The following is a 12,711-nucleotide window of genomic DNA, read 5'->3' as shown; positions in this document are numbered from 1 at the left end:
TTTATTTTTATTTTTCAGCCTTAACATATTAAGTAAACAAATTATCTTATAAATAAACATTTAAACATGTTTTAAAGTGGTACCCGAAGTTAGGCTGTGATCAGCGTGGCTTTTGCAGTGCACTTTGATGTGTGCATGATTTTGTACATACTAAGTTGTATTGCTATTTGCTAGCCACGAGTCTGGTGTCTGGTCATGTGCAGTCATACGCATTGTGTTCAGATTGGACTACTTGTGTGCGTGCACTATACACCCTGTACAAGAATTCAATCGCTGGGCGCTACAAAGAGTGCGAGCGCGTGCAAAAGCGCAGTGCGCGGCGCGAATTGTGCGTGCAGCGGCGCGCGCACCCGCGCCAGCTCGTCGTCGCGCGCCGCGCTCGCGTACACCGGCACTTCGAACGCGTGCGCGTGCTCGCCGTACGGGGCCGACTGCGCGTCCTGCAAAATAGAATAAGAGTATGAGTTCACATCTGACATCTCACAATGTGTTTCCTTAGGTGAAGGCTACATGTTCAATATCGTGGAATGACAATCAGGAATTTGGAAATCTAGAAATCCTGTGATCCATATTGCGATCCGCCAATACTCTAGTCTAATGCTCAGTATGTACATGGAATGAAATAGCTGTGGATCATAATATTTATTGAACGTGTAGCCTTCGCCTTAGAACGATCACGCACTCATCCGATCCGAATCCGTGAAAATACGACTATAAAAATAACTACATCATATTATGTCATGATCTACCATATAAATAATTCTGTGACTACTTCGGAACGTATTCTTACGGACTCGGATAGGATGAGTGCGTAACCGCCCTTACGATTTCAAATCACGTTAGTCATTATAGTAAAATGCTATTCAGGATACAAGCTATCTCTGCTGCAACTCATCCATGTGGATTTAGGTTTTAAAAACCCTGTGGGCTTTTGATTTTCCGAGACCAAAAGTATCCTCCTTTCTCCGGTGGTCGGAATGTAAGCTATCTCTGTAACTTTCGTCAAACTTGGTATGACGGATATGCCATGAAATCTAGTGAACAGACACAGTTTCGCATTTATGTATGAACTATCAATTTCCGTTGATGTAGGAAATTAGTATCACAGATTAACACTGAATATGGAGAAAATTAGTACCTACCTAACGATAGAAGGGGTATTTCAAACAAAAATCGCTATCTTACTGATATGAAGCTGCTAAAATTAGTATGATTGGACATCAAGTTGTAAGCAAAAACGAGGTGCAGGCCGCAAACATATTTCGCAATGTCCCGTCTTGTACTACATAGTAATCGTTGATTTTTTTTACTGAATTACGTAATATTTGGTCTTGAAAAGCGGATACATTTTTTACATTGGAAAATGCACTGATCTTTACTAATACAAGTACGCTGGTTTCTGCACTAGAGCAATAAAGCCAAAATGCCTCGAGCAGAAGAAGCGGAATAAACTATTATATGTACCGACCTGCGGCACATAGCGCAGTAGTAGTGGTGGTGCGGGCGCGTGCGGCGGCACGTCGCGTGGTGCGGCGTGCAGCGCGCCCGCACGCCACTCGCCGCCGCTCAGCAGCAGCCCGCGCACTACCATGTCGTCCGCAATATTCTCTACAAAGTGAAAAAATCCTACAGACGGCTACATATTACGTGTAATTTGATTAAAACTGACCGTTAAATGTAAAAGTAAACATACCAGTCGTAACATCCCACTTCGCAGTGAGAGCGAGCGCGTCGACGGAGCAAGCGCGGCGTGCGGCCGAGTGAGCGCGCGCGCCGCACAGCACGCGCTGCGGACGCACAAACGAGCGCAGGTCCACTTCTGGGCGGCAAGCATTGTATCTCAGTAACATTTCGTTATATGTCAGTACTACACCTATTATGACCTCTAAAGTCCACTCACACCCAACTGTGGTTTAGATAAATTTTGTAATGGCGCCACATTTTTTCACAGCTCAACCGCTATACCGCTATAGTAAAGGGAGATAGGATTCTATATTTTCACCCGCAAAATCAAGAGTTCCAAAATTACAAAAATTTAACCGTAAATTCACGTGGACCTAATCATCAGTTAGTTACTAATATGTCCTACAAAGTGTTATAATTTATCGCTATTTTCATCTGCTCTAGTTCTAAGATTATTACATAATATATCAACAAAAATGTGTGGTTTTGTTTGCTTGTTTTAAACTCTTTATTGCATATAAAAATATAATGTAATTAATAGGCGAATATAATACATATAGAATATAATAATACCCTTCCAGTTAACCCTTGGTAAGGAGGCAAGTGGTTTGATAATCTCATATTGAGATAAAAAGAGAAACAAACACCTACCTGTAGGAAAGTAGTCCTCGTTGGATTTGAGTTCATTCGCTCGAACTCGCTCGACCGCGGCTCGGGCGCGATAGCAGAACTCTTTCAAATACACCTCCGGTATATCGGGGCCGCCCCACAGCAGCTGCCACTCATCTGGCACCTGGAAAGTAAAGCAATCATTTTTCAGTTTTAATAAATAATCAATCAAAAGCTAAGCAGGGTCTCTACTAATTTAATACATTGTGTGTGGGAGAATTCAGAGCGTGAGAAAACTCAGATAATGCTATTGGTATTTATATTACATCGCTTACATTGATCACAGACTATGGAATTATTAAAGACCTAGTTCAGACCTTAGCCTCATTGCGTCTGACGTCAGTGATCGTATTCAATTGTGTAAACAACGTCAAGTCACCTGGATGAGCCTCACTCATGGGTGGAACACTCAAGGCTTTGTTCTAGGTCCATTCATGTTTTGGCCAAACGAGCGATTTTCGATTCGATTCAATACGGGCGATGTGGTGTGTTGCAAGTATGTTTCCGGCTAACCTTGTGCAGTAGCGCGGGCGCGTGCGGCGACGCGTGCGCGAGGCGCGCCAGCGCGGCGTGCAGCGCGCGCGCAGCGTGCCCCGCGTCGCGTAGCTCGGCCGCGCACACCGCGCCCCACCATCCGCCACCCACCTGATATTCCGCATAATATTAAGCTGTTCATAATAATATATGGTACGATTTGTCTTTACGATACGTCGGTTCAGACTGAGCGAAACAACGAATCCATAATTTATTATGTTGGATCAGACGTCCGTCCGCTTTTGATATTCGTAGAGTGGGTTTAAAAACTTTTTACGCACGCAATTCGTACCATTTCCATACAATACTTAATATATAATTATGGGAAAGTGCGTCTGTCTTTCTGCTATTTTATCATTGACCATCCGTTTAGACAAAATTTGATACGGAGCTAGCTTGCATCCCAGAGAAGAACTTATGTCCTTCCCTGGGATGCTACTTTCGGTCCTGGAAAATCAAAGAGATCCCACAGGATTTTTAAAAATCTAAATCCACATGGACTATTTTTTTTAAATTTCGCGCTCGCTTTTTTATTCAAATTATTCCCCTGTCGGTGAACCACGTAAATGTAAAGTGCAATATATTGCACTATCTTATTTTATTGGCTTTCAGAGACCTTAACTACGCACCTTTTCGATATGATAGTCAGCTTTGATAAGAGGGCAGCCGGACATCAACTTTTTCCACAGTGCCAAAAGTGTTTTTAAAGGAGTTGTAGTATCCGTCTTTTTGATTACCGCAGTCGTGTTCAATTCTATAACAAAACAATCGAACGATAATTTAGGAATATCTAAATCTAAAGTATCTACAATCTAACAATGTCTAAATTGACTACGGAAAAGTATAGTAGAAGGCCGCGGCTATGCCTACCACTCTGCAAAGCAGTCATGCGATATATGGTTCCGATACGATGCCGCGTATTCAGTTCAATAAAGGTGTATCCCTCTCCTCTTAGCTTAGTGCGCCTCCCTCTTTGATACATTGTTAAATTGACTATAAAGGTGCAAATACTCTATCGTATTATTATTGTAAAACCGTTAAACTCAGTTGGAACGTAGGGGCGAGTAAGTGCATCATGCTAGGAAAGCAATGTAGAATTTAAAGAAATGATTGATTATTATTTTAATTAAAGAGTTAGATAAGACTCTAAAATATATACTTAATACAGCTAGCGCAGGCATTTTTGGGGGCGCATCTTAATGGTAAAAAATAAAATGGAATAAAGGTACCTCTTAGCCCCGCGACGATGTTCCCGGCGGCGTTGTTCTCCCACGCCACACGGCAGTTGGCCGGCAGCTCCAGCAGCTGCGGCGAGTCGATGTCGGGCAACGCCTCGTATGCTGTTATGTATTCCTGGTGACAGTGGTTTTACAAATGGATAGGTATACCTAATTATATCGGTTTACATAAAATTCAGCATAACTGCTAAGTAATGAAACAAGCGTCGGAAGCTAACTGACATTTATTCTAAACTTTTTAAAACTACCTTGCATACCTCCCTTTTTAAGTACAGCAATAATTACCAAAAATACAAATTAATTTGATTACCTCTTACCAATACCTTACAAACCTACTACATTACAACTTTTGTTTAGTGGAGCGTTTGTACGCTCTCAAAGCGCGCGCCGACACACCGGGCGATGGAGGGGCCGGTTGCTCCGAATTTGGCATTTCCAGCGAGTCTTCGTGCCCCGAAAGTTCTTTATTGTCGTGATTCGTGACTGACTGACCATCTGCATCGCCGGGTGTATCCGTGTCGCTTTCGACACCGGCACCGTTCGCAGTAGCAACTTCGTCTGGCTGGCTTGTGCTTGCGCGCGACAAGGTATATCTATTTTTTTTATCGGGGCCAACTGGTCCTGGTGTCTACGCCATTCATTACCATTACTTATATTTACCTTATAAGACACCGGGCCTGTTTTCTCCGATATTACGCCTTCCGACCATTTCCTCCCCTTCTGGGTATAATCGCGCGCTAGCACAGCTTCACCGACGCTAAACTCTCGGATTAGGCCTTTGCCTCCCTGCTTTTGCTTGTCCTGTGCCTCGCGGACAGTGGAAGCGATGTCTGGGCGCAATGCATCAAGTCTACTCCGGAGTCTATGCCCTAGTAATGCGACTGCTGGCGAAATTCCAGTTGTCGCGTGATCACAATTTCGGTATTGAAAAAGAAATCTGTGTAAAGCAACGGACACATCCTCGTTCTCAAATTTAGCTCGCTTAATAACCTTTTTTACAGTTTTTACCGCGTTTTCCGCTTCTCCGTTCCCTTGAGGTCTATAAGGTGCCGATGTCGTGTGCTTAATACAGTTCTTGAAACAATACGTCCGGAACTCGTCCGATAAAAATGGCGGGCCGTTGTCTGTAACCAATTGGGCACATAGCCCAAATCGGGCAAATATTGATCGCAAAGATTTCACGGTTGCGCTGGCTGTCGTACTTGCCATCTCCATCACTTCAATCCACTTTGAGTGTGCATCTACTACAACCAAATAACGCTTACCAAAACATTCGGCAAAATCCGCGTGTAAACGCTGCCACGGATGCTGAGGGAACTCCCATGGGTGAAGAGGTGCACACGCGGGCGCGTCGCGCACATGCCTGCAAGCTGGACATGAGCGGCAAAGCTCTTCGATATCGTTATCTATGTTTGGCCAATAAACATAATTTCGCGAAATATTTTTCATTTTGTTCATACCCAAGTGTCCCTCATGAAGTTCACTCAGCACCGCTTTCCTTAACCCCGACGGGATAATCACCCTATATTTATACATAAGACATCCTAAATCCATACATATATCATTCTTACGAGCGAAATATGGTTTTTCTACCTCAGAACTGGCAGCCGACGGCCAACCAAACATAACATATTTCGATATTTTACATAGCACGGTATCCTTCTGGATTTCTTTAGAGATCTGTTTATAATTGACAGGCAGGGTTTCCTCTAATAAATTCATATAACTTATTTGTTGGTCGAGGCGTGCGGAAGGTCGCTCGTACGATATCGGTAGACGCGATAACGCGTCGGCTGGCCCGTTGTGTTCAGAGCGTACAAACTCGCCGTTTTCGTTTAATTTTTAACACAAAAAATTGGTCAACTGAGTCGGACTCACACAAGAAGGGTTCCGTACCACCATAAAAGAAATAACTCTTTTCCATTTTTTAAAATTTTCATGGCCTCAATTTGGAAATTTTTAGTATTTGTTGATATAGCGGCAATAGAAATACACATTCTGTGGAAATTTCGAGTTCTACCTATTAAGGTTCAAGAGATACAGCCCGTTGACAGACAGACGGATTGCGGAGTCTTAGTAATAGGGTGCGCCCTTCGGGTACGGAACCCTAAAAATGAGTTACCCAAAGTATACCTGCATGCTAGTGGACAGAGGTAGAGGTGCGGGCAACGCGCTGGCGGCGTCGAGCATGCAGCGCCGCAGCAGCGCGCGCAGCAGCTCGCGGTCGCGCCGCCCGTCCGCGCGCGCCGCGTACAGCGCGCCGCACAGCTCGCGCGCCGCGTGCCCGCCGCCCGCGCCGCCCGCCTGCTGCGCGGCCGCGCGGCTCGCGCTCACGTCACCCCACTCCCATGCGTACCAGCGCGACCAACCTGCGATATAACACGGTCGATCACCGTCGCAGTAGGTATAGGGGCATACCCTAACAGCGTCCAAAACTTGCATATAATTTATTTTAAAGTTTTTGAGACCTAGATTTTGAAATTATTCTTCGTTTTTCATTTAAAGAAGCGCATTTTTATATATTCGAGAAAAAAACCTTTTCTTAACATAAAAGTCACACATCAAAAAGGGTTTGGTAATATTTTTGTCAGGAGTTTTTATTTACCAAATAATATTGATTTTAATTTTTATTAAATTATGAACGTTTGCTTTGATTAATTTCTAGACTATTATTAAAAATCTAGTTTAAAATAATGTAGGAATTAGGATATTCCAAATTATAAATTTGGTGGCCATGCTTAGGACAAAAATAAACATAGTCCTTCATAGAATATCAACTTGACTTCAATCAAACCTGCTGGTAAGTGATGATGCAGCCTAAGATAGAGCGCGGTTGCCCAGAAGATGCATATTCACTCTTAACTTGAAGATACCTATTTAAAAAGTGGAGGGGAAAACTGATATCGGAAGAGCGTTCCATATCCTAGCAATTCGAATTAGAAAGGAAAAGGCAATACCTTGCGGGATGTATGCGCGTCGCTCCTGCACCAGTGCGTGGAACAGCGCGAGGCGCGCAAGGAGCCCTAGCAGCGCCGCGTCACCCTGCACGCGGCCCCACGCGCTCAGCGTATTACACACGTTGCGCTTCACACCTTCTGCTGCCTGAACATAGCAAAATACATAAAGAGAAACTGGAAATAAAACAGTTACTTGTATCGATAGATGTCGTCTATAATCTACATTCTAAGGAAGAGGAATTTCTTCGGGTTGTTTCGGTATGCACGCTTCGAGGCGCACCGTCATGAAGGCCGTCATTGTAATGGTGTGAAGCAAGCGTCCACGTAACCAATCAGTTTGCTGGCCGATGACTCAACTGTACTAAGGAGAACAGCTTCAAGGCGCATGTTTATTTAAAAAAAACACTTCACTTCTATTTTCAGCTTTTTACGTTTTGCCACCCATCTGTTCAAATTACTTTTCTTTAACTGACTATTTCTTATCATGTCTAAATGGTTCTAAAAACTCTAGGTTTTTAAAATACATATTGACAATACCGCAGCTTATTGTGATAATCAGTGGAGAACTTAAAAAAATACCCAATATACTTTGGAAGGAATGAGGTGTTATATGGGAAAATGATTCTTATTTCCTGCACACTGAAATCCCTCAAGTAAACTAAGCGAATATTCAGAGCTCCGAGAATGTATTAGTGTCTCCTTTAAATGTAGCTCAAAGACCTTGTGTGTGTGTCTTTTGAATATAAATACTACAACAAAATACTGAAAAGACACAAGAATGGAAAGATGATGAATGAACTAACCTCAAGAACCACGTTAATGCACGTATTTGATATATTCGTGGGTATGTCGCGATCTTCAGCTAATATCCATAAACGGAATTCATCGCCAAAATCCATTACCTAAAAATCAGAAAGAAAGTTATTTATATTTTATGAACAAGACGCGCAAGAATACAATAATCGCATCGGCATTATAATTCCACGGACACGTACAACGCGATTTGCCTCCTCGTTTCTAATTAAAACCTGTTCGAACGATTCCATATCCCAATATACACCTTTCCGGAATCAGTTGTCCCCTCCACATTTAATATATTTACCTTCAACTCAAGAGTGAATAGGCATTTTATAGGCCAGCGCGCCCTATTTTTAACCGACTTCAAAAAAAGGAGGAGGTTCTCAATTCGTCGGAATCTTTTTTTTTTTTTAGGCGGTATCATGCACTTGCTAGCAGATCAGCGCTAGTCATTTTTTTTTAAACATGCGAAGTGCGATTCAGACTCGCGTACCGAGGATTCTGTACTACAGTCGTATTTTTCGACATTTTGCACGATAAATCAAAAACTAAAATGCGTAAAAATAAATAAACAACTATTTTAAAATCTACAGGTAAAGCCCTTTCATATGATAGATACCCCACTTGGTATAGTAATCTTACTTTGAAAGTTGAAAATACTAATTATTTGTTCATGAACACATTTCAATTTTTTTTGTGATGTAACCACAAATTCACGGTTTTCGGATTTTTCCTTTACTTGTGCTATAAGACCTGCCAAATTTTATGATTCTAGTTCAACGGGAAATACTCTACAGGTTTTCTTGACAGACACGACAGACGGACAGATAGACAGACAACGAAGTGATCCTACAAGGGTTCCTTTTTTCCTTTTGATGTACAGAACCCTAAAAAGGTTGCAAACACCGTCTTTGTATGAACGAATTCAAAACCTGTTTGTTGTCTACTTGGGAACTGCTTACCGGCCTTTGTGCGAGTGACGCGAGGAAGGAAAGCAAGTCTCGGGTGAAAGGCGAGGCGCCAACCACTATGGCGAGCCAACCGCCGCCTCGACTGGTTTCCAGTGCTGCTTCCCAGGAGCTACGGCCTTCTTCTATTCCCACCTGAATGTAATGTTACACAAATTATTGTGTGCTTTCAGTTTCAGATATATTAAGTAAAACACAAACTAAAGGGTATTTCCATAATGGCATTATGGGGATGTCGTCTACCACACAATAAGTTGGCACGGTCTTAGTATCGACACTGGCAGAAAGCCCGTTTGTTCCTACGAGTTCTCTGTTACAAACTCTCGCAAAAAACTTGCTAGAAGACCGCTTATAGTTGAGAGATTTTATCACTTATTTTTGCCACTTTGTTCAATGTAAAAATTATTGTAATGGCTGAAAGACGGGGGGTTTTTCACAAATAAATAAATATAAGTTTCATTTTCATTCATTTCATTTCAAATTAAAGATTATATAGCTAAATAGTTAAATACAAAAATATTAAAGCAAGACATCAAAAAATAGGAGTAGGATGTTACCGTGAGCAGGGTCCGCGAGTGGGTTTGCGCATGCGCAACGAGCGCGTCAGCCGCGTGCGCCGCCAGCAGCAGCACGGGCCGCGTGGGCGCCGCCCAGCGCGCTGCCGCGCCCACGCTCTCCCCGCCGGCCACGCTACCGGCTCCTGACAAAAAAGTACGAAGGGCTAATATGCTTGGTATGAGATTTTAAATCGCACCGATGTTGACAGAAGTCAAGCGTAGTATGTACAAACTTATTAAACAGTGAGATAGGGGCTTGGGCCTTTTTTGCTGCCAGAGGTCATCATCATCATCATCATCAACCGATAGACGTCCACTGCTGGACATAGGTCTCTTGTAGGGACTTCTACACGCCACGGTCTTGCCTCGGTCACGCCGCCTGAATCCAGCGGCTCCTTGCGACTCGTCTGATGTCGTCCGTCCACCTAGTGGGGGGTCTTCCAACACTGCGTCATCCGGTACGAGGTCGCCATTCCAGCACCTACCAGAGGTGCAACTCTTAAAATAAACGAGCTGCTGAAATAGAAATCCAGTAACGTGGCATTAGGAACCCTCTAAAATCTTCTAGAGGAGCTATGCCTTGCTAGGATATCAATTTACGTACCTAGTAGATCATCCACAAATGCAATGATTGCTCTGTACAGGCTATCAGGCCGCATGGCTGCTACCGCGACAATGTTTTCAAACAAACTTAGATTCAGTTTGCCAATAGTATGCAGATCCCCTGACTTTTGGAATTCCAACCAAGTGTCAGATTTATCTAGAGAAAGTCTTGCAAATAATTCGTCATCCTGCACCTGCAGAAGTGAAATTCAAAGGATTAATTGCTGACAAGCAAAATCAAAGATTTCATTTTTGTATCCGTTTCGTTTTTGTTGAGTAATTAATGCGGGCAACATCTGTTGCCAGCATTAATTGCTCAACCAAACAGGCGTAGAAAAGACGAGCCTTCCCTTCTGCCTAATGTATAAGACAGACATTTTATATGCTTATTTTATAAAATAACGCTTATGTCATCGTGTACTGATAACACGTCGCTATGTGTATACTCTGATTGTGTATGTATGTGTGGTGTACCGCATGCATGCATAACCGTACTCCCTTTTGGTTAAGTACATAATGGTTGTTAGTTACCTTTATTTGGGCTAATTTTTTCACACAAACGTCGCTTAGCCACTGGTATTGTTTTTTCACTTCGTTAACCACATTTTTGTCCTCAATAAGACTGAAGTTTCCAATTAATAATTGCCACATCTGTGAATATAAGTACGTTTGTGAAAATACATAGCTATTATAATCATTAAGAATTTGTTTTACCGTTTATTTAAACTTCGTTACCTTTTCCGGTATCAGATGATCGTAGACCTGTCTCAACAAGTGGACGACGCAGATGTACTTGTCTTTCTTGTGCAGGCTGAGCAATACGCGCTCTATGATTCTTCTCGTAAAATACTTCGTGACTTCCACTGAGTTTATATTTTTAGGATCATTCTAAAAATGAAAGAATCAAGCGTCAAACAAACCGGGAAGAAAAGTAACACTATTCGACGCAACACTCTACGAACAAATCATCATAGTTGACCAAGAAGTTCAAACTCTGAACATTTGCAATGCATTCAGCGATTTCAAATTAGTTGTTGCTCGCGACTTACGAGTGGCAACACAATGAAAAAGTCAATTTCTGTTTTAATAGGTATGAGACTGCCAAAAAAGGTTTCGGTCTGAAAATTGTCATTATATGATAATTAATACATACGACAAAAAAAACGACATGTTCAAGGAAATAAAAAACCATAACAAAATGACTTACCCCTGTTCGACGAACTGCGCTTACAAAGACGTCAAGGACAGCATCCATCGGTAGAGATACTAGCGGTCTCTGAGAGCTCAACTGTTTCACCGCGAGCGCCAAATGCGCAGCACGAATCGCACTGGCCTCATAAGCCTCACAAGCTGCCTTCGTTTCAACTTCAATAGCTTTCGCTGAAGTCAGGGCTTCTGATATAGTAACGCTAGTCGTACGCGTCTTTTTGAGGGATGCGAGTAGATTCGCATCGTGTAATATATCACCGTTGCTCGATAGATCTTTGAGAAGATTCTCCTGTTGACAAATTAAAGGCATTAAGATTAACCAAGACATTTTTTCCAAGTTATTCCGTTATTATTTTACTAGCAGTTTATAGCGAAAAAGTGCGCAGCATACTTAGCATGTCTGACGTATACGTGGAGGATGTGGCGTGACCACAACGTCAACATTTCATGGAGCTGTGTCTGCGTCACATCTCGGCCACTTACTACCTCTGTATAAACGACGTCTAAGCTACGAGCTAATTAGGTGATATACTCATATCACATTGAGCACTTACCTGTAATTCATATTGCTGTTTTTGTAAAGTAGCCCTCGTTAATTTAATTTCTTTAGATTTTTCATTCATTTCAGGATTTTGTTTTTGCATAGCATAGTGGACTAATTGATCTAAAAGATTTAGATTATGTTAATATTTATCATTAATAAATTCTATGTTCAGGGCAGAAGTTAGACACGAGCTGATCTATCGGACGCGTTATGAGTTGACTTATGGTTCAATTCACTTCAAGTGAGGCTGATTTGTTGCCTAACCAGTACGCCGCCAAGCTTGCTTTGGTTCGTTCATACTTTCATTGACTTTATGTGTCGCATTGTTAAGATGTCGCATAGCATAGTTAAGATACTTAACGTATATAGTGTGTAGTTGTGAAAAACGTGCGATGAACTCATACTTAACAATTAATTTTCTTGTCACAAAATGACTAGTCCTAGCACAAAATAACCCTACACTTGTTAATTTTCTAGATTGTAACTTACCGACAAGCGCATGAAGTCTCGCGGTGAAGTGTAAGGGCGCGAGCCTAGTGAGCGCGTGCGGCGCTACCCGCGTCAATATCTTCGCGTCGCGCGTCACGAGCAGCGCTCGCGTTTTGCCCGAACTTATTATGTTCCACCACCATTCCTCTATGTTTTCCACTTCAGTTACCACTATGACTCGGTTCAACCTTGTGAATTTATAATAAGTAAGATATCATACGAAGTCACGTAGAATTTTCTTAGCTTACTGTAGATTGACTTATTAAATTGGTTGTTATTATAATTGCCAACTTTGCTATTCGTACAATTCGGTATGTATGTCAATACTTGATAAACTTGCATTGTTCTATCATATATCATTTGGATGACAAGTAAGCTCTCTGCATCGCGAATTTTTTCAAAGAGCATTTGGGCAGATTGCGGAGATACAAATGACATTCCAGTAAGACAGTATGTGATTTA

The 12,711-nt window shown here is 42.2% G+C and overlaps 1 protein-coding gene across 1 annotated transcript in view; it reads right to left on the bottom strand.

Moving 5' to 3' along the window:
* Positions 1-51: 51 nt before the first annotated feature.
* The window catches only part of btv (dynein cytoplasmic heavy chain beethoven), a 66,779-nt gene continuing 54,119 nt past the window's right edge, over positions 52-12,711 (bottom strand). Inside the window, exons 60-77 of the mRNA XM_034969665.2 lie at positions 12,250-12,437; positions 11,771-11,880; positions 11,215-11,505; positions 10,743-10,895; positions 10,539-10,658; positions 10,009-10,201; positions 9,405-9,547; positions 8,842-8,982; positions 7,885-7,983; positions 7,082-7,226; positions 6,258-6,493; positions 4,116-4,239; positions 3,516-3,640; positions 2,866-2,997; positions 2,335-2,476; positions 1,694-1,819; positions 1,469-1,608; positions 52-440 (exon numbers count right to left, since the gene is read on the bottom strand). Of these exons, the coding sequence (XP_034825556.2) occupies positions 267-440; positions 1,469-1,608; positions 1,694-1,819; positions 2,335-2,476; positions 2,866-2,997; positions 3,516-3,640; positions 4,116-4,239; positions 6,258-6,493; positions 7,082-7,226; positions 7,885-7,983; positions 8,842-8,982; positions 9,405-9,547; positions 10,009-10,201; positions 10,539-10,658; positions 10,743-10,895; positions 11,215-11,505; positions 11,771-11,880; positions 12,250-12,437 (2,782 nt within the window). The 3' untranslated portion in view covers positions 52-266. The remainder of the gene's footprint in view (positions 441-1,468; positions 1,609-1,693; positions 1,820-2,334; positions 2,477-2,865; positions 2,998-3,515; positions 3,641-4,115; positions 4,240-6,257; positions 6,494-7,081; positions 7,227-7,884; positions 7,984-8,841; positions 8,983-9,404; positions 9,548-10,008; positions 10,202-10,538; positions 10,659-10,742; positions 10,896-11,214; positions 11,506-11,770; positions 11,881-12,249; positions 12,438-12,711) is intronic.

This window comes from Maniola hyperantus, chromosome 6, assembly GCF_902806685.2.
Source record: "Maniola hyperantus chromosome 6, iAphHyp1.2, whole genome shotgun sequence".
NCBI lineage: Eukaryota > Metazoa > Arthropoda > Insecta > Lepidoptera > Nymphalidae > Maniola > Maniola hyperantus.
Note: the sequence above shows the minus strand (reverse complement) of the source record. Positions and strands in the feature narration are given on the sequence as shown.